General features: G+C 50.3%; 2 protein-coding genes across 12 annotated transcripts in view; one reads left to right on the plus strand and one right to left on the minus strand.

The window, feature by feature from the left end:
* Apba2 (amyloid beta precursor protein binding family A member 2) overlaps positions 1-17,830 on the plus strand; it is a 227,677-nt gene extending 209,847 nt beyond the window's left edge. For 7 of the 8 annotated variants that reach the window (XM_031386875.1, XM_031386881.1, XM_031386876.1 and 4 more), the window contains 6 exons: positions 2,636-2,821; positions 6,211-6,390; positions 7,410-7,622; positions 8,711-8,830; positions 13,431-13,571; positions 16,383-16,581. In XM_031386875.1, the coding sequence (XP_031242735.1) occupies positions 2,636-2,821; positions 6,211-6,390; positions 7,410-7,622; positions 8,711-8,830; positions 13,431-13,571; positions 16,383-16,454 (912 nt within the window). In that variant the 3' untranslated portion in view covers positions 16,455-16,581. Of the gene's footprint in view, positions 1-2,635; positions 2,822-6,210; positions 6,391-7,409; positions 7,623-8,710; positions 8,831-13,430; positions 13,572-16,382 lie in introns of all 8 variants that reach the window. The other variant, XM_031386882.1, reaches the window with a different exon arrangement.
* A 1,514-nt stretch (positions 17,831-19,344) lies between these two features.
* Positions 19,345-26,316, minus strand: part of Fam189a1 (family with sequence similarity 189 member A1) — a 421,960-nt gene continuing 414,988 nt past the window's right edge. For 3 of the 4 annotated variants that reach the window (XM_031386885.1, XM_031386887.1, XM_031386886.1), the window contains 2 exons: positions 25,006-25,233; positions 19,345-22,660 (listed from right to left, as the gene is read on the minus strand). In XM_031386885.1, coding sequence (XP_031242745.1) covers positions 22,344-22,660; positions 25,006-25,233 — 545 coding nt within the window. In that variant the 3' untranslated portion in view covers positions 19,345-22,343. The remainder of the gene's footprint in view (positions 22,661-25,005; positions 25,234-26,316) is intronic. The other variant, XM_031386884.1, reaches the window with a different exon arrangement.

Genomic DNA, 26,316 nt, shown 5'->3' on the forward strand with positions numbered 1-26,316 from the left:
GCCTCCCTCCAATATTTGAACACTTTTTTTTTTTTTTAACATTCTGAGACCGTCAGATATTTGCCAATAACCTTGTACTTGGCCTTCCTCAGACCTGAGCCAGGCATCTTTCTCAGTGACCCATCGTTTGTTTTAGTAGACATTGACATAGAGAAACAAGGACCTGGCCGTGGCTGTGCTCTTTGCTACCGAGTTCATCATACTCGAGACTTCGATCCGGACTCTAGAGCTCCCCTCCTCATTCCACACACTCCCCTTTGTCTTGCAGCTTGTACCCTGGTACCGAGCATCACTGCATTTCTGCCACTTAGTTAACTCTTCATTCCTTGGGTCAGTGGGGAGTGCCCCGGCCAATCAACACCAATGAGGATCGGTTTGTTTGCCTCACTGTTTGGGTGGTGAGAGTCTACAGCAGTGGCTCTTAACCTGTGGCCTGTGACCCCTGGAGGTCACATATCAGATAATTTACACTATGATTCATAGCAGTAGCAAAGTCACAGTTGTGAAGTAGCAATGAGATGATTGTGTGTGTGTGGGGGGGGGTCACCATGACTTGAGGACAGTATTAAAGGGCCGCAGGGTTAGAAAGGCTGGCCTACAGCCTACTGATCCTACTGCTTACACAGCAACGGCGAAGCAGCCATTGTAGTGGGAACACACGGGAGAAGTCCTATTTCCTAGTGGCTTTCAAGAGAAGGGAGGGGAACCTGTGGCCTGAGGTTCAAATCCCCCTAGGATGCGTTTCCAGTGACCCAGCTTCTGTTCGGCCAGGCCTGGGCTCCTGAAGGTTCTGCCACTTCTCAATGACACCACAGGTGGGCCCTTTGGGGACATTTCCAATACAGCCGCAGCAGTCCGCAAAGGGAAAGGTATCTAGATGACGTGGGGGAGAATCCTGCCATGTTTGCCGAGTCTGTTCCCAGGGACATGCCATTGTGAGTGCTACCACCATGTGACGTATACCGGCCAAGGAGGCGTCTCAGCACCCAGGGTCTGGTCACATTAGGACCCTCTTCCTGGCATGCAACAAGACTGGGGTCCCAGGAAGAGTGGCGGTGTCCCACTTAGACCCTGCAGTCGACACAATCATGTCGGGCAGTGGGGATTCCGCTTGGCAGGCAGTGTGTGGGCGGCTTCTCTGAAAGGTACTTCCCATGTACCAGCTGAGGATGGGCCATGTAGACAGGCCTCTCTTGGGACCATCTAGCCTACGGAGGTGATCATTGGTTTCTGTACCCTATCCCTGGCTGCCCCTTGTGCCAGAATGCTGTCCCCCAGGGACAGGAGGATGGGCCGTCAATAGCTAGCAAGCTTACTCCAAGTCAGTGTTTAGAATGAACTGGAAGGAGGTGTCAACACGAAACTGGTGTGGATGGGACACTGGAACACTGGCTGGAGGGTGGGAACGGGTGAGAGAGTAGAGGCTGAGGTGGCCAGGCGTGGCCGGGGGGGATGGGGCCACTACAGTGACAGGCAGCTTCTGTCCATTAGGAACCAGAGCTGAGGGATGACTTGGGAGCTTCTGCTTGTGGACAGTGTCTCTCATGCTGAAGACCTGGTCCCCACTGTCCCTGGGCTGTTGTCCCACCCCTGTGCTGTGGCTGCTAAGCTCCCTTCATAACCTTAGCGAAACGTAGATCACCGACTAGATAAGTAGATTCCCAACCTGTGGGCCCTGACCCCTTTGGGAGTCGAATGACCCTTTCACAGGGGTCGCACATCAGAAATCCTACATATCAGATATTTACATTAAGATTCGTAACATTAGCAAAAATTATGAAGTGAAAATGAAAATGATTTTAGGGTTGAGGGGTCACTGTAACATGGGGAGCTGCATTAAAGGGTCACAGCATTAGGAAGACTGAGAACCGCTGGTCTAGACAGATGCATGTATTGCATACCACACGAGATAGATTCTGTGCAAAAGAAAAGTGCTCCCGAGGTCAGAGACAGAATCATCAGATTTCCCTTTGTGACATGAGAACAAAGGTACAAAAGACCAATTGATTAGTTTTTCAGAGGCTTTGTGAGTAGCCTTGTTAGGAAAGGGTCCTGGGCAAGATGCCCAAGGAGATTCCCGTCAAGTGACAAAAGGCATCAAGAGTTATGGGCTTGGTGAGGGACCACTATGGAGACTCACTGAGGACCTCAGGCTGGCTCGATACTTCATCTCCTGACTTGTGACAAACTCATCATTGGCTTCCATACAGGAAAGCTGAGAGGGCGTAGAGCCAGCCAGTGTGAGGGCATTATATGTTACTGGGATGAGGATGGGCTTCGACACAGGGCCACTCCTTATCTGAGGATAGAGAGCCCCACCTCCATGTCACACAGGTCACATTGTCCAGGACCATCATGAAACACTGTTTACTAGAACTGTGATTCTCAGCAAGGGCCACTTAACTACCATCCCCTCCAGGACATTTGGCAATGACCAGAGATATGTCTGGCGTGGCATCCCAGTGGGTAGATGACTACCATCTATGAATGTGCAGGACAGTAGCCCTGCCTTCTACAATAGAGTGAACTGGCCCCAAATGTTAGTAGGGTCAAGGTTACAAACCTCCAGAGCAGACTGATTGTTGGTGGTGAATGCTCTATGTTCTCTGATGTGAGCCTCTCCTCTTTCTGACAGGAAACCATGATGGACCATGCCTTGCGCACCATCTCCTACATTGCAGACATCGGGAACATCGTGGTTCTGATGGCTAGGCGCCGCATGCCCAGGTCAGCCTCTCAGGACTGCATCGAGACCACACCTGGGGCCCAGGAGGGAAAGAAGCAGTACAAGATGATCTGTCACGTGTTCGAGTCAGAGGATGTAAGTAAAGGCTAGGACTTGAGTGAAGGAACTGCCCCTCTCCCAACAGTCCGTGAGCCACTCAGCTCCAGAGTCCATCCAATGGAGAACCCAGGAGCGGAACAAGTGCATCAGCTCACACTTGCACCTCTGAATAGAGTGAACGGTTTTTTCCTCTTCATAGAGAGGTGCTTCCAGAGCTGTTAAAAGCATAACAACTGTCTTACCGAAGAATGCATTCTATACAGCCTCTCACCCCAAATGGAGTTCATCTTTGCCTAAGTTTTCTGTTATTACAATGCACGTGCTTGCATGCCAAAATTGCACAGAAAGATGCACCTGCTCCAAGGCTGGTAGGCTCTGCCTTTCCTGTGTCATTTTGCCATATAACATTGTTACTATGTAACAAGTTACAACATTGGTTTTTTGAAAGTTTAAATACCATGGATCCACTAAGAGATCCTAGGGTTGTAGAAACCTATATAAAATCCTAGGGCCTCAGAAGCTGAGGCAGTGGGATCATATAGGAGGAAGAAGAGGAGGAAGAGGAGAAAAGAAGGAAGGAAGGAAGGAAGGAAGGAAGGAAGGAAGGAAGGAAGGAAGGAAGGAAACAGAGAAAATAAATAAATATTTGTTTCTAATAACAGAAGCAAAACTAGAGGTGACCTTTGGGGTGGGGTGGGGTGGAGTGCTCCAGCATCTTCACTGAGGTCCTTGAATGCTGGCCTTCCTGAAAGACTGCAGTTGGGCCGTTATCTTCTCTGTGTTGACCTATTCCTTCTGTGAAGAAGCCATCCCAAGCTTTTGTCAATGGTAGCAATATTGCGGCGTCAGGAATCACCCAAGGGGCTAAGGCATGCCTGGTCACAGAAGGACTCACAAGCATCAGTGTAGGATCCATATAGTGCATAATTTGAAACCCTGAATAGAATCTTTATCTGAACACAAGGTTCAAAACAGTGTAAGAACTGTTACCTTTTTCCTAAGGCATCACCTGGAAGTGCTTTGGAGCAAGCAAGGGGTGTTTTATAATACAGACCAGTATTTCTGTACAGACATACCAGCCTGTGCACAGTCTCCACTTCCCACCATTGCATGGAGTTCTGTGGACATGTAGGCAGACATGTATGTCTGTGTGGTTGGAAGTTTGAGGGTGTCTTAGAGAGCCAGTGTGGTAGATATCAAGTGATGGGGAGAGCAAGCAAGAGCCTGAAAGTAAGGCTTATGTGCAGATTATGGAGGAGCAAAGAACACGAGGAGCCCAGGTTAAGCTGCTGCAGACAGCTTTGGGACACAGTGAGGGTAGAACCCAAGTTACATAGATGTGAAGGAGTGAGGGAAAAGTGCTTGACCAGTGTCAGGCATCCCAGAGCAGCTGCTCGGAGAGAGGAGCCCTGCCCTGCTGGGTCCTAGGTAGCCCTCTGTAAGGTAGAACTCAGTGCTCTGGGGATAAAGCAAGAATGGATGTTGCTATGAGGGTGACAGAGCCAGGGAGAATAATGCTAGGCATGACCTCTTCCTGACTTCTCGAGGACCTTTAGCCCACCTGCAGGAGGCCACCAGGCACCAAGGCCCCTGAACCTACTGCTCAGGTCATCTGGGGTCTTTAGCAGCCTGTGCCCACAGGCCTGGGAGCTAGAACAAGCAAGGAACCCCTGTCAGATGGGCTGGAGTTGTGCCTCAGCTAGTGAGCCCTTTGAGTTGTTGGCTCCTGTCCTGGCAGGAGGGAACCAAGGACACAAGGGCAAGGGTTAGGGTGGGAAGGCAGCAGGGGACGTGGGGACAGCAAGGGCAGGTGGGGACAGTAAGGGGAGGTGGGGACAAAAGGGGAAAGCAAGGGACAGCAAGAAATGTAAATCCATAGCTCCATTGATTGTTCTTGAAGAGGGTGATCATTTTAACCGTGTGTAGCTGACTTAAGTCTCCCAGTCATTTCCATAGGGGAAGAGAAGGCATAATATTGCAAGAAGGGTAGGTTGGAGGATGGGAAGTGGGCTTGGAAGAACCCAGTCTGGAGCTTTCATGGTAAAGACATTCGATGTAGTCATTCTGGCCTTCCCAGGTGGAGACATAAGGGTTTGGTGGTTGGAGCACTGAGATGTCAGTTAGACAGGGCAGCCCCTCCAATCTGTGGCCCTTCTCTAAGACCTTCCCTCCCTCCAGGTTTCCACAACCCCCACTTTGCAGGTTTACTACCAAGACCCGCAAATGCTCCTTTCCTTATCTGAGCCAACAGCGCCACCTAGTGGTCGATGGGCCACCCCATCCACCCATTGCTAACACGTAGATGTGGGAGTAGCAAGAACATTGTGGCAACCATCCTTCCTCCGAGCTCTTCAGGGCCTGATTTGGGCAGGCAGTTCAACTTAGAATCAGTCCATATTTAAAACAAGCCCACCCCCGCCTCCCCATGCTGAGATATGATCCAGCCCAGCTTGATTTTAGATACACTTACTCATTTGGAAGCATTTAAATCACATATTGTACAGAGGGAGAAAAGAATTGAAGCCAGTTCCTCTGGTCTCAAAACATACTGAACCAAGGTTTTCAGGGTTACCCTGCAGAAGCCCCTCCATGGCAGATGTGGGGGAGGAGGGACATAGGGGAGCACTTGGACTGTTGGGCTTATATAGCAAGGGGGTTGGGGCAGAGAAGAGGGATGTTGGTTTTCCTGTGCACTGATATGTTCCCGAAAGTTCCAGGCCTTCCTAAGGCTGCACAGCTCAGAGCATGCTTGGTGTGGTTCAGGAGATGTCTACCTTAGAGCTTGCCTCCCACTGTCCCGTTTATACTACTGGCAGGAAGGCCCTGCAATCTCTTATCAGTGTCCAGGCCTCCCTAGGCTTCTTTCTGCTGGCATAGAAAGAAGTAATGTCCCCAATGACATGGAGTCTGCTCTGGGTCCCAGGTCCATGCCTCTTGTGACCCTCAGCTTGGCACACCCTTCCATATCACATCAATGTGGTACACACACCAGTCTCCATATATTTGGGTTTTGTAATTCTAGAGAGATAGAATAGACAGATAACCACACATGTGACACTTCTGGGGTTAGGGTAGGACCTCAGCTCTATTTTTGTTTTTAGAATAAAATAGGTAAAATAAAAATACATTACAGTTTTTAATTAAAGCAATAAAGTCTGATATTCAGCAAATAATTCTACTTCACCATTTTCTGTGATTTTACAAAAGCCCTGCTTTGTCCCAGTGTCTGGACATGAAGTAGCAGGGATAGCAGAGAGACTCAACATGGCGGCCCCAGGCGGGATGTGAGTGGCAGACAGCTTTCCGACAGCCTAGAGCTCAGAGTCACTCCCTCAGCCTTTTAAGCCCAAACGAGGACTCTTTTGAAGGCTTATGGGCCTATGTGTCCATGCTTTGGCCTAGCACGCCTTTCTTCCGTCCCACAGGCCCAGCTGATAGCCCAGTCAATTGGGCAGGCCTTCAGTGTGGCCTACCAGGAGTTCCTGAGGGCCAATGGCATCAACCCCGAAGACCTGAGCCAGAAGGAATACAGCGACATCATAAATACCCAGGAGATGTATAATGATGACCTCATCCACTTCTCAAACTCCGAGAACTGCAAGGAGGTAAGCCACATCGGTTGGGGCCTCCAAAACTTTCTCTGCTCGACCCTGCTCTCCAATATGAACCTCCTCAGAGATGAGCTAGGCAGCTTGGACATAGGGGCTATCTCAGTGGCTCCCCATCTCAGCTCGCTAGGGAAGGATGAGAGCAAGGCTTCTGTCCTCACACCAGTGTATCCAGCACAGGGACCCTCAGGGCGTGTCTTGGTCCTGCCCTGGAGATAAGCACTTAGATATGAGATGAGATACTTGCTGCAGAGACAAAGATTTCAATCAGTCTTAACAACCCTGAAAATGTGCCTTTTAATGTTGTTGTCTCCATCCACTGGGCTTAGCACTAGGAGATATTTCTGAAAAGCTCTTGGGAGGCATCTTTAAAATAGGGAGGTTGGGTGCAATGGCAGGGAAGTTCTGCTATTGCTGGTTGCAGAGGCCCTAGCAGATCCTAGAAGCTTTCCCAGGGGGCTTTGGAATAAATGAGTGTGCTCCTGGGGGAATTAATGAATGGATGCTTTTGTATCCATGGATGCTTCTGTTAGAGGGGTGAGTGAGTGAATTATCCTGGATCCTTGTTGAGTGCATGCTTGATCCTGGCTTCTTGGATGTGTAGCAGATAGCTTTCTATTCAGGCAAAGAAAAAGATAAGACTTTCACAATGAGAGTAAGGGTAAGACTGTGGAGTAGGCACTAGAGGGCATCCTCTGGCCTCATAGGGTGTGGTGGGTGGGAGAGTTCCAGAACCTTGGAGCTATACTTGCATCCTGGGATTCCTGCTGAGTATGGCAGGAGAGAGGACTCTATACTGTTCATTTCCCAGAATGCTCCTGAGTCCTGGATAGTGTTGGAAGCCAGGGCAGTGTGAGTCCAGAGGAAGGGTACTCCTCTTAGGCCCAAACCATTCTTAGCTGAGGTAAACTGGCCTTTGCCTGAGGGGAAACAGGAGCCCTGGGACCGAATCCCATTAAGTCTTTCCCCGTGCTTGGGCACAAGTGGGTCCTCTCACACTTTCCCTTCTCCTACAGCTGCAGCTGGAGAAGCACAAGGGTGAGATTTTGGGTGTGGTAGTCGTGGAATCAGGCTGGGGCTCCATCCTGCCCACCGTGATCCTGGCGAACATGATGAATGGTGGTCCAGCGGCTCGCTCGGGGAAGCTGAGCATTGGGGACCAGATCATGTCCATCAATGGCACCAGCCTGGTAGGGCTGCCCCTTGCTACCTGCCAGGGCATCATCAAGGTGGGTAATCTGGGGTCTTGTGCTGGGGGTCTCCTCAGCCCTACCTCACTTGACCCATAACCCTCACTTGACATAAAGGCCAGAGAGACTTTCCCAGTGAAGGGTCCATGACAGTCCACTGATCCTGAGACTAACACATACCTGAAGTCAGAGGAAGACCCAGGCTTCCCCAGCCTGGGAAGAGGGAGGTGTCACCTCACTCCAGGCAAGATGCTGAGGACCTATGTACGTAGTAGAGTAATGACTCCATCTACTGTGCCTGGGATAGTCCCAGGTTACCCTACGGGAGGCACTTCTAGATGCTTAGTCATGGCAGCCTAGAAGCTGGGCTGTGTAATATGGTCAGGATACTGGGAGGCTGGCTTTCTTTCTGATGACCTGGCTTGTGACCTTGGGGCTTTGGGAGGCACTGAGGCAAAGGGAACACAGGCAGCTGGGATGGGATCCATCATACTGCCCTGTTTAAGACTCAAGGCAGTTGGTAGTGGTATTGGCGGCAGCACTGCAAGCTGTGTTTGACTGCCCTGTCTCCCCAACCCTGCACCCTTTGTAGTCATGCAGCTGGGTTAAGCCCCACTAGTCTAGAATATTCCACGAAGGGGCTCTGGGAGCTTACCTGGAGAAGCCTCTGTCCAGTAGGACAGATACAGACAGGCCCAGCCTAGCTTTTGATGCGCTATGTTTCCTAGGAGCCCTGTGTGTATGTCCATCTCTAGGTAGGTTTAGATTATGTCTATGAAAGGCTGAGCCACTGTGGCATGGTGTGGTGGGAAGGACATGTCCGCTCTAGAGCCTGGAGTTCCTCTTGGCTCCTCTCCCAGCCAGCCTGTCCTGATGCAGCTCCCGAGCCTCCAGCAATTCCTCAGGGTTTCACCGAGCCAGAGAGTGTCCCTTTTAGGACAGTCTGTCTTCTAAGAGGAGAGCATTTGGTTAGACAGTGAGAAAGTTCTTTTGCATACAGCCTGGTGGCAGCCCCTCCTGGACCCCCCGCCCCCACCCCACTGAGTATGATCCTGGCATTCGGCCCCTCAGCTGTGCTCCCAGAGAAAACCAGGGCCCAGCTAGTGACTTGCCTCCATGTTCTGCAGGGCCTGAAGAACCAAACACAGGTAAAGCTCAACATTGTCAGCTGTCCCCCGGTCACCACAGTCCTCATCAAGCGTCCGGACCTCAAGTACCAGCTGGGCTTCAGCGTGCAAAATGGAATCGTGAGTCGTCTCCCCTGCCCCAACTCCCCGAGTGAGCTACCCACTCCGTGTGTAAGGACTAGGCTCTGAGGGCTGGGGTGCTACTCTGTCTACGGAGAGCTCTCCAGTTCATTGTCCAGGCCCAATAGATCTGGATGGGGCACTGGCCAAGGCAAACAGGGAGAGCCAGGGTGTGGCTGGGATCCCTTAAACCCATAGCATTTTTCCTTGAGGATTATCCTCACCGAGGGCTTACTTGCAAGTGGGCATGGCAAGGCTTGGTAGCCATTGTAGCCTGTGCACAGCCAGCCACATGCTGGCATCACATGTAGCCTGGACACAGCCAGCCACATGCTGCTATCACATGCACTGTGCTCAGCAAATACATCTTCATCTATTCACTGTTTTGTTCACTCAGGGGATCTGTTCATCCATTCAACAGACATATGTAAACTACCTGCTCTGTGTCGGGCTCTGTGGCAGGCGTTAAGGATACTGGAGGCCTTTCTAGAGGAAGGGATGCTGGGCCAAGCATCTACCTGCTTGGCTTATCCTAAGCATAAGTTCTTCTGTTGGGCCCTACCTTCTCTGACCTGTTTAGCCAGCATGAACAGGGGCTCCTCGGATTCCCTCCTGCAAAAGTCCTAAAGGGCCACACTACTACCACTGAATAAGTACCGATGGGGCCACAGCCCTGTTTGCTTAAACCTGCTCTGAGTGCTACAGAGAGAAGACAGAGTTTGGGAGGAAGAGTGAGTGAGGTGGGTGCTCTCCAACAGCCCCAAAGAAAACCACTAGGAGGGCATTCTAGAAAGACAACCACCAATAAGAGAATCAGCTTCACTGTTTCCTGTTGGTCACAGGCTTGGGGTCCAGGTTGCATTTGTTTTAGGTCACATAGCCTGTAAGGATGCCTGTGCACAGTGGGGATGGAGGTGGGGATGTGCTAAGAAGTAGGGGGAAGGGACTGGATTGAGCCTGTGGGGGCTAAATTAAGATAAGTAGGGTCAGAAGGAAGACCCTGTAGTAAGCCAGGTGGGACATAAGCCCCTTCCTCAGGACAGAGCAGAAGGTGTGGTGTGTATGTTGTGGGGGCTGAGCGTGGGGCTGGGGATTGGAGGTCTAAGGGCCTGCAACACTCTCCTCCCAGAGGAGACCTGTGGGGTGGAAGGTAGCGGGGTTGAGGACAGGGAGGTGTGGGGGTTGAAAGTTTGGGGTGTAGAGTTCAGAAGCCTGGCTCCAAAGCATTTGGAGTTGATAGAAGGAATGTATAAATTTGAGTACAAATTGTTGTTAGTCTCCAAAGGTCACAGGCATGTAGAAGTGGAGTTTTAAGGTGAGGTGAGGCCAGACCTTGCTCAAGGTCTGAGTTAGTGGTGATGATGAGGACCCAGTCAAGTGAGACTGTGAAACTCTGGGATGTCCACGAGACCCTACCTGCCACGGAATCCCACCTTCCCCATTTTCCTGGCTAAGAAATGGTCCAAACACCATGAAGGCCCTGCTCAGGCTGAGTGGGTATTGAGGTATCAGTGGAGGGCACACATAGATTTAGGGACACATGGGACTGGTACAGGAGGAATGGTGTGTTTCTATCTAGGACTTAAGATGTCAGTTGCCTGTAAAGGCTTTGCTTACTTCTATCAGCCCCACCAGTGGCTGACCAGCCAGCCTTCCCCTCTGAGCCACAGGGAGCATAGCTCCCGCCACCACCCCCACACACTTTATGCACTCTGAGTCTCTTAGAGAAGTCTGCCTCCCTCAGAACTGGTTTTGCATAAGTGCTTTTTCCATTTGCAGCCTCATCGCACTCCAAGTAGAATGCATTAGTTTGCAGACAGGCCCCAGATGACCCAATTAAGGCTATTTCCATATGGATCCCCCTTTCTCTTCCCATGAAATCTCTCATGGAGTCAAGGATTTTTCAGCTTGGAGACTCCCTAGAGTGCATACTGCGTGGTTAGAACAGGCAGAGTGCCCTGCAGTGGGGCCTCCTTGTGGTGGGCCAAGAACACCATGTACCTGACAGCTCCCTCAGGCATCTCCTGTTCCCCTTCCCTGCTTCTGTATTCCCAGCGCCTTGTAATATACAGCCTGAGTCTACCTCCTAGCAGGCACCCTACGAAGGCACACGCTTCGCTCTTGCCTTCTTTCCCCTTTGTCCTTTTTCTCCAATTTCCAAAGGTCAGTGGCCGCAAGGAATTGAAACAAAGTAGCCTCCTCAGACCACCCTGCAGTACTTTGCTCTTCAAAGAACTTGTTGCTATTATCACAAAATATCCTTACCCCACTTTGGAGAAAGACTCAAATCAATGCTCAGTGCTTGCATCTAACAGGTAGGCAGTCTGGTAAGAAGAGCCCTGCTGGGACAGAGTTGGCCCTAGTTTCCTGGGCAGTGGTGACCTCAAGCACAGGCTGCCCCTCCTGCTCTGACACCTCTGCTGGATCCTCATTAGTTAGTGTCTGGGCTCTAGAATAGTAATTGGGCTCACCTGGTGAGTCCTGGTGGCCTGACACAGGCAGTGTCCCCGGACTGTGACATCAACATTCTTTCCTGTCTCAGCCAGGGCCCATGCCTCCTTCCAGGACAGGAAGGATCCTTAGTACTAAGAGGGTCACACTATGGGTATCACATCAGGCTCCTCACTCATCCTGCTATAGGAACTAGGCAAAACCCACAAAAGAAATGGCTACAAGAGGCGTCGGGGCTACCAGAGCCAGCCTGTGGCAGTAGACTTAAGCTTCTTTGGTTATATGGGCAGTGAGGGAGATGAGGGTGGAGTGTGGAGGTAGCCCAAGCAGAGGTTGGGTGAGGAAGCCTGAACCTAGTGCTCTGATACAGGGTGAGCCATTGCCAAACAGTATACATATTTCGGAGTGGGGCTTGGGGCTCACCCAGGGTCCTAAGGAGAGTCTTCAATAAGGCAAGATCATCTGTAAGTGAAGAACACAATCACAACTTTCCTGCATGGCTCCTCCCAGCACCCACACCCAAGTCTTTTACAGGCATCTGATCTTTTAGGGTGCTTGACCCTGTGTCTTAGTTTCCTACCTTTAATTCCGAAGACCTGTAAAGTGTCATAAAACCATGAGACATCAGCTGGGTTGTGAGTGCTGTCGGACTAAGAAAGTACCATCAACAGAAGCTTTCATATGAGATGTAGGCCCTGAGGCACCAGGGATCCTGGGTCAGCCCACCTGGACTCTCCAGCTCGGCAGGTAGTGATACCTCTGGACCAGTCTTCCTGTCTTCAGACCCAGCCAGGGAGGTGTGACTATGACCCTGGCTGGGGTGTTAGAACAACACTGGGGAGATGTATTAGTCTGGGTTCTCTATAGAAACAGGACTGATTATAATATATATAATACACATACACATATATATACATATATACACACACATATGTGTTATATATGCATGTATATTATATATATTAAATGTATAACATTCTATATAATATAGATTCTAATTAGTGTGTACACACATATGCATGTATTTGAGTGGCTGATAGCTTATGGTCTGACAATTCCAACAATGGCTACTTCTGAATGGAAATTTCAACAGTCCAGTACTTGTTTAGTCCATGATGCTGGATATCTCAGCTGGACTTCAGCTTATACCAGAATCCTGGAATCATGAGGAAGTAGAATTCCTTCACCAGTGAAGGAATGAACTTGCCAGGGAAAGTAAGGGTAAGCAGGCAGAGAGCGAGCATCCTTCTTCCATGCCTTTTCTAGAGGCTGCCAGCAGAAGGTGAGACTTAGATTTAAGGTGATCTTCCTGCATCAAAAGATCTGGATTTAGTCTAATTCTTCCCAATTTAAATGATTCAATCAAGAAAAAGCCTTTACAGGCGTACCCAGCCACTTGGGTTTTAGTTCATTTCAGATGTAGTCAAGTTGACAACCAAGAATAGCCAGGCCAGGAGGTGTGGGAGGACTATCCCAGGAAGCCTGGGTGGATAGCAGGTGCTCCTGGGAGCACTCAGGCAGGCCAAGGCATCTGAGGTTGGAGGATAAGCTGATGAGAGACCCCTAGGTCTGATTGACTGTAGCTTCTCTCTGGTGGCTTCTCTTCCAGCCGTTTTAACCTGGCTAACTAATAAGCATGCTTCCTAGGATGTGTGAGGCCCAGTGCCTTTCTTCCCTGTGCATAATGCCGCCTCCTCCTTTCCCTGGCCTCTCTGGATGCCTTTCTTCTAATGTCTTGGTTTTTAATGAGTTCTATGAGTGAACGGATACTGAGCTTTCTGGCTCAGTGTCACCTTGTCAAACTCTATTTGCTCCTTAAGCACTTATCACCTCAGTGTCTACGGTAAGGGAGGTATGGACTGTCTTCCTCAGAAAGAACACCAGGGTGTGGCTGGCGGAGAGATGCCCACTGTAGGCAGCCCCAGGAAGAAGCTCTCGCCTCTACCTGGGAAGTCTGACACTTACACAACGGTGCTGGCTCTTCTTCCTAAAACCACATTCTAACTCACAGTTGTTGAGTCTCATGAGTCATGGACTGAAATGCTGGCATCTTCAGCAACAATAGTTTCTCTTTCCCCATCCATGGGACATGGTGGAGTATCTTCAGGGTGCATGGGAATATGTATGCTGACTTCACCTGTCCCCGTAGATCTGCAGCCTCATGAGAGGGGGTATTGCAGAGCGAGGTGGTGTCCGAGTCGGCCACCGTATCATCGAGATCAACGGACAGAGTGTGGTAGCCACAGCCCATGAGAAGATAGTCCAGGCTCTGTCTAACTCAGTGGGAGAGGTAAGACTGTTGGTCTGCCCCTGAAGTCCAGGGGTGTTTGGGCCCCTGTTTTCTCTGCCTAGTTAACCCTGGGAGCCATATGATGTGCTTGGAAAAGCCATTGGTCCTTCTCATGGAAAACAGCCCTTTTCAGAACAGCCTGAACACATGGGATCTTGTGCTCACTTCCACAAGCTGGTTCATGGGTGTGCCCCCACTTTGACCTGTGAGCCAGCTATCCTTCAGTGATCCCTGGATGTCATCTGAGGAGCAGGCTGTGTCCCCACCTCACAGTGTCCACAAACAGGATGAGCACAATGGGAGGTGGTGCTCTCAGACTCTCTGGGCAGAGGCCCCAGTGCCATTTCTGAAGAGAATGTCATACATCCAGCTTCCTACACCAGGAGGACGGGTCAGCTCATAGCTGGTGTGTCATGGATGCTCCTCTGTGCCTGGGGTCAGACTGCTTTTCTTTTCCTGGTTCACTAGTTTGGAACCATCCTCTAGTTCAGCCCTTCCTGGGTCATTTCCATGCTAGCAAGAGAATGGCCTGGGGTCCCCATGGAGGGGTATAAGCTGTCCGCAAGGATCCCACAGGTGAGCATCATAGTGTAAGGGGTGGAGCAGGTTAGCTTGGGTGATGCCGCTGTGCACAGAGAGAAGACTTAGGCAGTATGGGAGAGGTTTGTGGTATGAAGATGTGTGTGTGTGTGTGTGTGTGTGTGTGTGTGTGTGCGCGCGCGCGCGCGCGCACATGCGTGCACATCAGAGAAGGGTGGTAAGCATGTGCAGTTGGTGGAGGGGAGGCTATGGGTGTACCGGTGTTAGTGTGTCTATAGAGTTATGGGTAAGAGTATATTGTGTGGGCACATATGATTGTGTCTGTGAGAGTAGGTATGAGTGTGGGTGTCAGTGGAGGTGTATGGGTAAGAATGTGTGTGAGTTTATGGGAGGGAAGGTGTGTTTTGATATGCTCATGGATGTGTGTGAGAATAGGCATGGATGTGCATGAAAATCGGTGTGTTAAAAGTGAGGTATTTGTGTTAGTGTGTATGTAGATGAGGGACTGAATCTGTGATTTTGTGGGCTAAGTGTGTGTTTGTGAGCTGTGCCTGTAGATGTGTACAAAACATGGAGTATGAGTGGGGGGTGTTAGTGTAAGTATGGATCCATGTGAATTTGTGGGTGAGGCTGTGTTTGTGATGTGTGCATAAATGTGTAAAGGAGTGCAAGTTTGTGTGTGTGTGTGTGTGTGTGTGTGTGTGCGAATGCATTTAGAAATTTGCAGGGTATTCGTATGTTCATGATGTATATACATCTGAGTGTGAGAGTGTGTGTACATGGTAGTCCAAATACCAAATGTGTATGGGGGTGTTTGGGCATGAGTGTGGGAGTGGGAACTGTGGCAGGAGGGTCTCTGGGGAAGTGTGAATGCTGGCACAGAGGGGAGGCTCAGCTGTAGAGGCTGAGGGAATTCCCTGCCAGCTGACCCTTTCCTGGGATTCTGCTATGGTCCCTGCAGAGCTGCCGGACTCCCTCTGGTGGCCACCTGGTGCTCATGCAGGGCGGATGGTCAGGCCCCTCATTTCCTGTGGGCATGGAAGGATGTGAATTGCTATTTCTTCAGGGGATCCTGGTTCATGTCCCTTAAATCACCTCTCTTGGGGCCACATTGACCAAGTCAGCATCTTTTGACATACCAGGGCGGGGTTTTGGAGAAAGAGGTGCAGTCTTTGGACTGGCAGCAGTGATGGCTGACTCTCAAAGAGGGGACAGGGATGGGGCAGGGGTGGGGGGGGAGCATTGGCTGCTTCTAACTAATGGCTTCCAAGAAAGGAAAATCCAATTTTCCTAAGTAGACATTCAGAAATGACTGCCCTCGTGAGAGTAATCAGTCTCACACCTAAAGAAATCAATCCTGTGGGGGAATGGACCAGGGACCCCAAGAAATGATTCCACCACCTCAGGCCTGAGATTAATTGATAACTAAAGAAACAGCAAAGAGAGGGAGTGTGGCAGACTCCCTTCACCCAGTGAGGGTGCACCTACCCAGCTGGGTGACTAAAGTGTCTGCCTGCATTTCTCACCAACCCCCAAGCACATTTGGAGAATGAGTCACAGTTCTAAGATGCCCACATGGGTTGTGGGTGGGGTAGGTTTCAGTTGAAGAATTACAGAGAATGATGCTTCTGAGGGAAAGGCGGTTCTGGGCTTGTGGAGGAGCTAAAGTATGAAAGAAGTAAACATCTGCACATTTTACCTGTATGAGGTCTGTAGAGTACACTCTGGGCCAGACCGGACCTGGAGGCAGCCGAGACCCTGGTAGCTCCTTCCAGAGCACAGCACAACCCAGGCCCAGGAGCACAACCCCACTAAGGGAGTGGGAAAGGGGAAACCAAAGCTCTCTGCAGTTTGCTTCTAGAGGCTCAGGGTCATCCCACCACCCAGGACGCAATCCCGTGGCTAGCTGGTTGTCTACCCAGCCCATGTAGAGCTGGCAAGGGCAATTGGGCTGTTGAGAGTCATTTGCTAATTGAGGGACACCTTCAGCTGGTCTCTTCAGCTCTTTCTTGGCCTCATCCAGAGTCAGTGCATTCCTGAGCTCTGGGGGGAAGGGCCTGTGTCCAGTCACCATCAGATCTCTCATTCTTTTGGTGTCAGCTTGAGATGAGTGAAAAAGAGTACAATGGAGTGTATGAAATGCTGTATAGGAGGGAGCTCACCCTTCCACGCCAGCCTGCTCACTGAGAGCCTCTCGGAGGCCAGGCATCTGCTGTTTTCGCTTAGACTGAGAAGCGGACACCCGCTCAAGCCTTCCCTCTCTGTTTACAGATTCACATGAAGACCATGCCTGCAGCTATGTTCAGGCTCCTCACAGGCCAGGAGACCCCGCTGTACATCTAGGTACACCCAGCCTCGCCATGAAGCAGGGACACCAGGCAGACCCACCTGGGCCGGAGGAGCCAGAAGCCAGGACAAAGCCCTGACCCCTGACCCTGCTGCCCAACCAAGAACTCTGGCTCCCGGAAGGAAGGAAGGCTGTGTCCTTGTCACCTAGTTTTTTGTTTGTTTGGTTGATTGGTTGTTTTTTTGTTTGTTTGTTTGTTTTGTTTTAGTTTTGTTTTGGGTTTTGCCAAAAAAACAAAAGAAGGGGGAAAAAAAAGAGGTATGTCCTTACTGAAGGAGAGTCGCAGGACAATCCTTTGTAACAGAGTTTCCAGTCTTCTGCCACATTCTCATCTCGGCTGATGAAGGGTGCTCACAGGTAGTTCTGTGTGGTGTGCTGTCTCTCTACTCCCTGAGGCTATGGAATGTGAATGTGGTGCCCGCTCGCCTGTCCATCCATCTGTCTGTGTGGCTGTGAAGCGAGCCCTCTGTGAGGCAGCTGCAGCCTTTTCTGCCCCTCGCTGTGACACCGGGGGTCCAGGGGCGTCCTAGAGGGCCAATATGCTGGCCTTGCCTCCTCTGCACAGGCGCAGGGGCAACCTGGCCCCCAGGCTGAGACCTGTGCCAAGTGTGGGAACGTGTGATGGATTGTAAGTATTTACGCAGCAAGGGGATGCTCCTGAGTTAAATAAAAAATCATGGTCACGATGTCAAAACTCCATATTTATTTAGCAAATAATAGTTTGGACTTTGACCTTGGCAAGCCATTCTCTGGATGTTTAGGTGTCCCGACGATCTGTGACCACTGCTGCTTCTCCTGCCCTCGCCTGTTCTGAGTCCCCTGAGACCCTGTCAATCTCCCTGGGCATCCTTCCCTTGACTGACTTCTTCTCCACCACAGGGCTTCCTGTTAGGGGGCAACATCCTGCCAGGGACAAAGGCAGAGGCATGGGAAATGCTCCTATTTAAACAGCAAAACTCTACTGACACCTACACATATGTAGACACACACACATACACACTCCTGTCCCCAGCAACGGAAGCCCACACCAGAAAACCCCACCTGTGCCCTTCCAGAAGGGACCATTGAGAGTGCGAATTACTTGTCAAGTGAGCTGCTTGGCCATCACTCACAGAGCAGTGTTAGTGTGTCATGGACCAAGGAGGGCAGGGGCTGGCTCAGCGCATTAGAGATCAATGTTAACTGACATCATTTTGTCTGGCAGCCTCTTTTTTTGGCTCAGGCCTTGAAGAATACACTGTGACTTAAGAAGCCTTACCACACAGTAACTAAAGATTTAGGATTACTGTACTCGAGGAGTAAGTAACCTGTGTGTTGCATGCAGCTGACCCTAGGGAGACTTCGTGCATAATGCTAATAAACCTGAAGTCATGATCAAAAGCACTGTGTGGGCCTCATTTGTCAGCTGGGCAGTGCATGCGCTATGGGCCTCTCACTTCCACAGTTTGGACAGTGGCTCTGGGAGTCTTCCCTGTGGTCTGCAACCTTAGAAGCTCCTACACAGGTAGGCATGGATGGAGTGGAGGTGGGGCAAATGCTAAAACCCACCAGGTATCTCTGATGATGCCCAGTCAGCTCCACATTCCCCACTCACCTGCTGTATGGAAGAGATGGCTGTGGGTTGACTAAATAAAGGAGCAGTGGAGACCTAGGACTCTCCAGGTCGGTTACCTCAGAAGTGTGTGTATGTTGAAGGATGTTGGCTCACACCCATGGCCTCTCTCCAGACCTTTGGGATCCATGACTGTAGAGTGTCGGCAGGGCATCTGCGCCATTCTGTACCTTGCTACAGGCCTGCTGTTGCCTGACAAGAGGAGGGAATGGGGTAAGCTTGGGATTGTCTCTGGAGGTGGAGATGGGGGACCTTGGCAAGGAGGATTCTCCTCTTTGGCCCACCGCAGCAGAGCATACCCATGAGCAGTTGGCCAGTGTTTTCATTGCTCGTGACTCTGCAGGAACTGCCTGAGGGGCCTGAACCATGTGCCCCCTTCACTTCAAGCCATCAGGAGCAGGTGAGAAAGAGCCTTTCACTGTGAACGCTGGCCTCAGACAGTGGCCTGGGAAACACCATCAGAAATGCATCACAAAGGTCTCTAGGTCTGTCACCTCACTCCCCAAAGACAGAAGAACTGAGAGCAAAGAAAACTGCTTCACTATGCCAAGGTTCAAACACTGGTATCTAGATGGCTGGCATTCTTGCAGAATGAAATGAACAGTCCCTGTGGTGAAGGCTAGAGAGCAGAGGAGCTAGCGCCTGCTGCTAGGCCAACGGGACTGCCCCTGTGGATCCTAGACAAAGCACGTGCTCTGCTCCAGAGAGAGGAGGCACAGTCAGAGATGATGGGAGGGCACAATGTCTACCGAATGCTACACAGTGTGTGCATGTGTTTTCACCCGTGTGCAGGCATATGTGACCATTTATGCACACATGGAGTATTGTCCTCTGTCACATCCCCTCTTATTTTTTGAGGCAGTCTTTTACAGAACCAGGGCCTTGCTATTCCAGCTGCTCCAGCCAGTCAACGAGGCCTTGGGATCAGCCTGTCCCTGTACATCCCAGCACTGGGGTTACAGTGTGCCCCTCCTTTCTTAGACTCCAAACTCACATTCTCATGCTTGCCCAATGAGTGCTTTACCCACTGAGCCATCTCCCAGTCCCTAGTACACAGCTCAGGGCCTTAAGTGTTCAAAGACTTTGGAATATAGGACCATCTTCCAGGTACCCTTGAATGTCAGCTCCACAGAAGGGCAGCTGTGGTTTGGACTCGTGAACAAGGGGGGCTGCCTTCTCACCTCAGCCCCTGGCACTGAGCAGCACCTTGTGGGTAGCTGTGGCAGCTTCTTACTCCTCCAAATCCAATCCTTCCAGGACCCTCTCAGTCCCGGTTAGAACTCAGAGACCAGAAATACTTTTTATTAAAACACTGATCATTATTAAAACACCTTGAGGTACATTAAATAAATACAACCTTTCAAGTTGTACAAACAGGTCTCTGGTGGCCTGGAAACAATTTCCTATAAACTCTGCCTCAGCAGCAGCTGTGGGCTGACACAGCTGAATGGGGTGGGGAGAGAAGATCCAAACTGAGCTTTCCACTCCAGGCTGGTTGCAAGCATTTCAAATTTTATCAGGGCCTCCCTGGGAAGGAGACTTAAGTCCTTCTCATGAAGCCTCCAGTCTTCCTCGCAGTAGAGTTGCTGCCCACAGTGGTGGGCATCTTTCTGCCCCGAGCAGAGTCGAAGGATGTCCTAGAAGATACTGATTTTTGGCGGGGGCAGGAGGGTAGTGAAGGCCCAGGACCTGGCAAGCCAGGCATGAGAACATCCCCTCCTAAATGATCACTATTGGGCCCAGTTCAGATATCGGCAACAGAGGCAGGGACAGACCTTCCAAGATGGAAGGTTGTGCAACCAATGGGAAGGAAGACAGCTTTTGCTTCAGCAAGGGACCCACATAACTGCCTGGGGTTCTGAGTACTAGCTCACCACTGAGGCGGGGTTAAGGAACCCAGAAGAGACAAGTCAAATTGCAAGACCATTGTCTAGTGGCTGTTACCAGTATCTCTCTGACTTCCTGGGAGCCTGGAGCTGGGGCATTTTTAATGCCCTCTTGGTGCACCCGGGGCCCTGAGAAGGTGAACAAAGACATAACCATCATCTAACACCCACCCAATAGCATGAAGTGCTGTAGTTTCTTGATCCATCATATAAGCCTGTTAAGGGAGCCATCTCATAACCTAGCTAGAATGGTTTGTGTGTACCACCACTTCCTTGAGAATGTCTGGGACTCAGGGCTCCCCAGTGGTAGTGTTAGCCTGCACCTGAGGAGAGGTGCAGCTTGAGGCACCTCTCCTCAGAGAGGTACCACATGATAGATAGCTGAGGGACATCTGTAAAGACGCAGCATGGAGGCCACAGTGCCCTGTGCTGTATCCAGAAACTGGTCATCCCAGAGCTTGGGTCAGTTGGGATGTGGTTGGTCCTGGCTTCTCTTGGGTCATAGCTTATTCTGAGATCCACAAGTGTTTAAGCACACTGCTACATGGACCCTCCAATCAGGTGATACCCTGTCGCTGCCTCACTTCACCTTATCTTTGAGGTGTTGAGAATGCCCAGCAGCCAGGCATGAAAGTACTTCGTGCTAAGAAGCTTGGAGCAGGCCATTCTACTGAAAGGGATTTGCTCTGGGGGATTTTCAAAGTCCTCACTTGAGGGAAAATTAGAGAATTTTATAGTCTGAATAAAGTGCTCAAATATTCATCTCTATTATGTCTCCAGTGGAAAAGGCAAGGTTGCTGTCAAATGCCTGATTTATATTTTCCAGCTCGCTAACCTCAGGAAGGCAACAGCTTATGGCAATGGTAAAGCCATTGGGGCATGGAGAGCTAATCGCCGCTAGGGGTTTTCCAAGGCCATATGCGGGCTGAAGTTCCACAACTTCCAAACACACAAAGGTCTTCAGCATATTGGCTACAAGGAATTTGGGGGGCTGGATCAGGGTAGAGGCTGAAGGACAGGCAAGGGCAGGCAAAATGGTGAGAAGAGCTGCTTAAGCCTACCAGCTGGGCACCAAACAATAGCAGGTACTCTGTCATCCTCCCTGGCACTACCCACAGACTTAGGGCTTCTGTGCCGATATTGAGGCTCACAGGCCCATTACAGTGCAGTGATCTCCCTTGATTATAACTGCTGCTGTGTGTGAACCAGATATGGGCATTTCTGGTTTTTGCAGGAAGTGCTTGCAAGCACTGCTGCTCCGGACCTATTGCTAAGAAGTGGTTGCTGTTGATCTTGCCAGAAAATGAGGTCTGAACCAGCCAAGAAGGTCTGGGATGGCCATTTTGCCCCAAGCCACCTGGTTGTGCCTAAGCTGGGTTTGCCTTGCTTCTGGATGTCCACCATTGGCCCTTCTCCCACAAATAAGAAACTAACCATTTACATCCTTCAACACAAGTGTGCCTGTTGCCACCTGAGTTGGGAAGGGACAACTCTGAGTCATGAGAGAGGCTTGCCTTAGCCAGAGGTGCACAAAGAGCAGACAGTAGCATCCTAGCTCAGACTGTGACCTACCCAGCACAGGTCAGATACGAGGGGAAGTCCTCCAAGGGATGAGGAGGGAGCTTATTGTTAAAACACAACTAACAAGTATTTGCTGTGGTTAAAGGATGGGAGACTGTAGGGGAGGGGCCTAGGGAGAAGGTGGGGATAGCAGCCCACAGACAGAGGCCTAATGGGGAGGCCCAGTACATGAGGAGGTGGGTATATCAAACCCTTGTGACACGTGCTTGCTTTCCAAGAGTATGTAGGAAAGCTTTCAGTGTGGATTTATTTGCATGATAGCCCAGTGGGCGAAAAGATGGTCCCAGGCTGTGCTAGCATCACCTATTGCCTTTGAGAAGAAGGAATGGGTCAGAATCTGATAAAGGTTTCATTGCAGAGTGATACCATACCACATGGCTCCATTGGCGCTGCTACCCTCTACTCTTTTAACACTGAACCAAACCAGGCACAGAGGAGCATCCTGTGTTAAAGGCCTTGACTTGGGACAGATGCAGTGTCTTTATGTTCCACAAATGTCACCTGTCCCAGGACTGGTATTCCCACCACATTCTTCAGTTCAAGAGGTGCTATACCCCTGAAGCAACAAGAGCTCACTAAGGACAGGAGAGAAACATCTCTGAGTTAGTGGGACAGGTGACAAACAGTCCCCAGGAAGACAACTGATGGGAGAAAGAGTAACAGTTCCTTGCCCAGGCCACCAGCAAGCCTCTCCCGGCTGTTCTCTGCTCAGCAGGCCAAAAGCCTTTCTCTACCAAGCACAGTGGCATCTCGCAGGACCAGACTTTGCAGGCCCATCAGCGTCCACATCCAGGTCCATAGCTGCTTCATAGCTGGTCCAGGACATCAGCACCAAAGATGGCCTCCTCCACCCTGGGCTCCTCCGAGGTGGCCGTTGATCGTATGGTGCCCACCACATGTCGCACCTCTGTAGGGAGGCTGCAATGTGCGTGTTCCAAAAACTTAGCCACCAGAACCCTTGTGTCTGCAAAGGCCTTGCTCTCCACTAAAGAGTGTGGCCGCTCTTTGGAGACAGTCTGTAAGGTCTCTGGCTTGGTCCCTTGGTCCGTTTTCCAGGTATCTGGGTCACCAGTGGATGAGAGCTGGTGCTGACAGGCAGCCATGGCTGGGCGTGATGTGGAGACTAAAAATCAAAGTGAAAGAGGCGTTCTGAATACAACCGTGAGCTGAATAAAACCAAAGTTCTAGGAAAACAAACAAACAAACCCAAGCATTCCAGGGGAGAGTTGCTACCACTGAGTGTGACCCAGTTCCCTGGGTCACTTAATTTCCTGTCAGTTAATCTCAAAGGATTGAAGTGAGGGGTGAAATGAGTGAGAAAGGCTGGTGGGGGTCCTGAGCTCTCTTCGCAGCCTTCTCCAGCTCTAAGACTTCCGTCCTTTGAGGTCACATGGCTAGGAACATCTATAGACAGTCTGATTTAAGACTACAGCTGGGGCAGCAGAATGACAGTGAGATCCCCCCACCATGTGTATAGGAACAGCAACCTCTACCCAGGGTCCTCCCCCACTATCCTTTAGTCCAGGCCTGGAGAAATGAATCTGGCTCCAATCTGATGTCACAATGGCACTCTACCTCAAAATTAGGACAAACATCGGTTAAATGGCTCCAAGAACTAGAGATCTTTGCCTAGTGAGATATGGTCCACTGACCAAGGAACATATTGAAAATCATCTTGCATAACATTCTCCTCAAAACAGACACTCTCTGGTCCTGTGGGTGGAGGTAGGCAAGTTCCAATCCTAGCACTCTGAGGCTGAGACAAGAACTTGAGGTTAGTTTGGGCTACCTAATATGATACAGTCTCAAAACAGAACAACTAAATGTAAATAAGTCAAGCCATATGTGTGCTGTTAGTTACAGGCTTTAGTTGGATTATATGGAGCTAGGAACTCACATTCTAGGCCCACAGTTGGAGCAGCTGAATGCAGAAGCAGCAAATGACCATGAGTCAACCCCTACCCCCACCCCCCTACACTGCCCTTCACAGTAAGCAGATGTCAAAATGTTTGAGGAGTATCTCCCCTCTCTCCACAACAGCCCAACATGGTCCTGACTGCACCTCAACCAAAAGAGCAGTCACTTCCCACAGGAAGGGGCAGAAGTGATTATTGGTAATATTCACCAGCTGCTTAGGGCTGAGCAATATGCTAGATGGCAAAGAAGCAGACATGGGTAGATAAAGGGAAGCTGCCTTGTAGTTCTTCAGATCCAGGTCACACAGGAGCCCAGTAGGTGTCTGCAAATACCCTCCAATTCTGGGGTTCTCCGGGGACCCAGAAGGCACATGCCTTCGAGATGTAATAATGGCAGGCTCCTCTGGCTAAGAGGAGGCTGAAGTGACAGGCTGCTGTGTGAACCTCTCAGGAAGGCATGGCGACCACCCCTCACTCATCCCGTCTCTGTGACTGTCACAGACCATGAATCCCACTGAGAGGGACAGGCTAAAGAATGCTAGCTATCCTGGGTCCCTCCAATCATATGTGATACTCAAAAGTTCCATAAAGGGGAGTAGACACAGAAGCCCACATGCTGCCACTGCAGGCAGAAGGGAGGGAAGCTCTGTGGCTCCACATAAATCAGAAAGAGAGCATTTCAGATTTTGGTTGAACTGTTCCATGGGAGGTGCAAGGGGTTGGGGAATGTAGTTCCCCAAATCTACAGATGATACAAAATCTGATGTTTCAGCCAGGAAGATGCTTCCACAAAGCTAGCCCCCGACACTCTCCTGGTTCCTCCCCAAGACTCTGCTCTTGCTTAGCATGGTCAGCCTCTAGGCTGCTTGGTGCTCAGCTATACAGGACCCCTGAGGTGAGACTGCCACAGGCCTCCCTGTACCCTCTCTAGAGTTCTTTCAAATCCATATCAGAAGATTTTTTTTAAAAAAAACTAGGATATGGTCAGAGTCAAAAGGCCTTTAGCTAGTCACATTACTGGTTGAAATTACTCCCCTATAACACTACGTAAGGTTCAGGTGTACATTCTCCAGCCCCAGGCACACAAGAGTCCCAAGGAAGCTGGTGTGGCATATGCATCCCTGGGCAGCTGGCCACAGGGATCCTGTAGTCCGGGACAGTGCCCATTTGTAATCACATACAGAAATAAAAACAGCTGGTGGCCAAGGGCGCCATGAAGTGCTGGATGAACAACACTCAAGGCAGAGGACAGAGCAACCTACACACAGGTGTCACCCTTGGTCCACCTACTCTGACCTGGACCTCAGATCATGCCTAGCTCAGTGCATATGCTCAGTTAGAGCTGCTGGTCACCTTCTGAGATCTCATTACCCTGTGTTCTTGAATTCTTCCTCCCTGGCCAGGGAAAACAGCAAGGGCCCACGGCTGCCCACCCCACTCCATCTCAGGGTCTTCAGATGACACTTCCCAGGACCCAATAGCTGGGCCTCAACTGTCAGAGGTCACTTGCCTTATAAGTTGGGATCATCCTGAGGAGACAAGCAAGCCATACCTGCTTCACTGGATGTGCAGGAGGTGGGGTCGCTGGCTGAGCGGGCCACACGCCCTGGGCTTGGTTGTGCCTGTGTGCTCAAGCTTGTTGCCTCTGGAGACATGTGGTGAGGGACCGGAGTGGGTAGAAGGGGCGGTGGGGTGTCTAAAGTGCCATCAGGGGATGGGTGGCTTGGACCCAGTGAGGTGGCACCCTCTGATGTTGGGAGACTCGTGCTACTGGCAGGCACTGCAAGAAAACAAGCACAGTATTATATAGAGAGGTACCTGGATCCTGAAACAGCCAACTGTCTGCCCTCCAAACCATCTATGTATGTATGTATGTATGTATGTATGTATGTATGTATGTATGTGTGGGGTGTGTATTACAGTTAGAATATATATATATAATATTACAATATATACAATACAATATTTATTACAGTTAGATTTTATATGTGTGTTATATATATTTACATAAACATATATATTACAGTTAGCTGTTCAAGCCTCAGAAGGACTTGGATGACCACTAAATTGTGAGCACCGCCACTGTGGACCAGCAAAGTCAGAAGCCTGTGGGTTGCACCAGATGCTGTTTAATCCATGGGCATCCTAGAAGCACCTGCAGCCCACTGGCTCAGTCTAGGAGCAGATACTGTAAGGTGAGGACCTGCTGAGGTCCACTTGGTCCATCACAGCAGTCTGAATTCAGTCAGTTGTTGGACACTTCAAGCTTTGCTCCTCCCTTCTCTTTCCACCAGGCCCAATCAATGCTCTAGGCTCCCCTGTGTCCATGACCTTGCCCCTAGGTCAGGCCTTTTAGCCACCTACCACCCAGTCCTCACTGCCTACTCTTGAGGCAGCCCAGGGAAGGAAGGCGGGTCTGAGCTGCAAGAGGTAGAGCTAGTTGGAAGATTCTAAGGCATTCCTGGCTAACCACTACAACCCCTATATAAAAAGTCAGAGACAATTAGTGGCCCCTCTAAAAAACATAAATGGTACCGCATATATCATATACAAACAAACCAGGATAATTAACCCTTCTTTTTTTAGGTCATAAAATTAGCAGAAGAAAATTTACAACAGCAGATCTGCAGCTAGAGGCAGAGACTTCATGGTTACAGAAACTGTAAAGGGAAGGAAGAAAATGGACAGCAAGAACTTGTGAGCTTTGGCCCATAGAATCAACTCAGTAGGACTCATGGAGGCTCAGAGAGATTGAAGTGGCAATCACAGAGCCTGCATGGGTCTGTGCTAGGTCCTCTGCATATCTGTTGTAGTTGTTGGCTTGGTGTTTGGGGAGACTCCCGACAGTAGGAGTGGGGTGTCT

Source organism: Mastomys coucha, unplaced genomic scaffold (assembly GCF_008632895.1).
Source record: "Mastomys coucha isolate ucsf_1 unplaced genomic scaffold, UCSF_Mcou_1 pScaffold21, whole genome shotgun sequence".
NCBI lineage: Eukaryota > Metazoa > Chordata > Mammalia > Rodentia > Muridae > Mastomys > Mastomys coucha.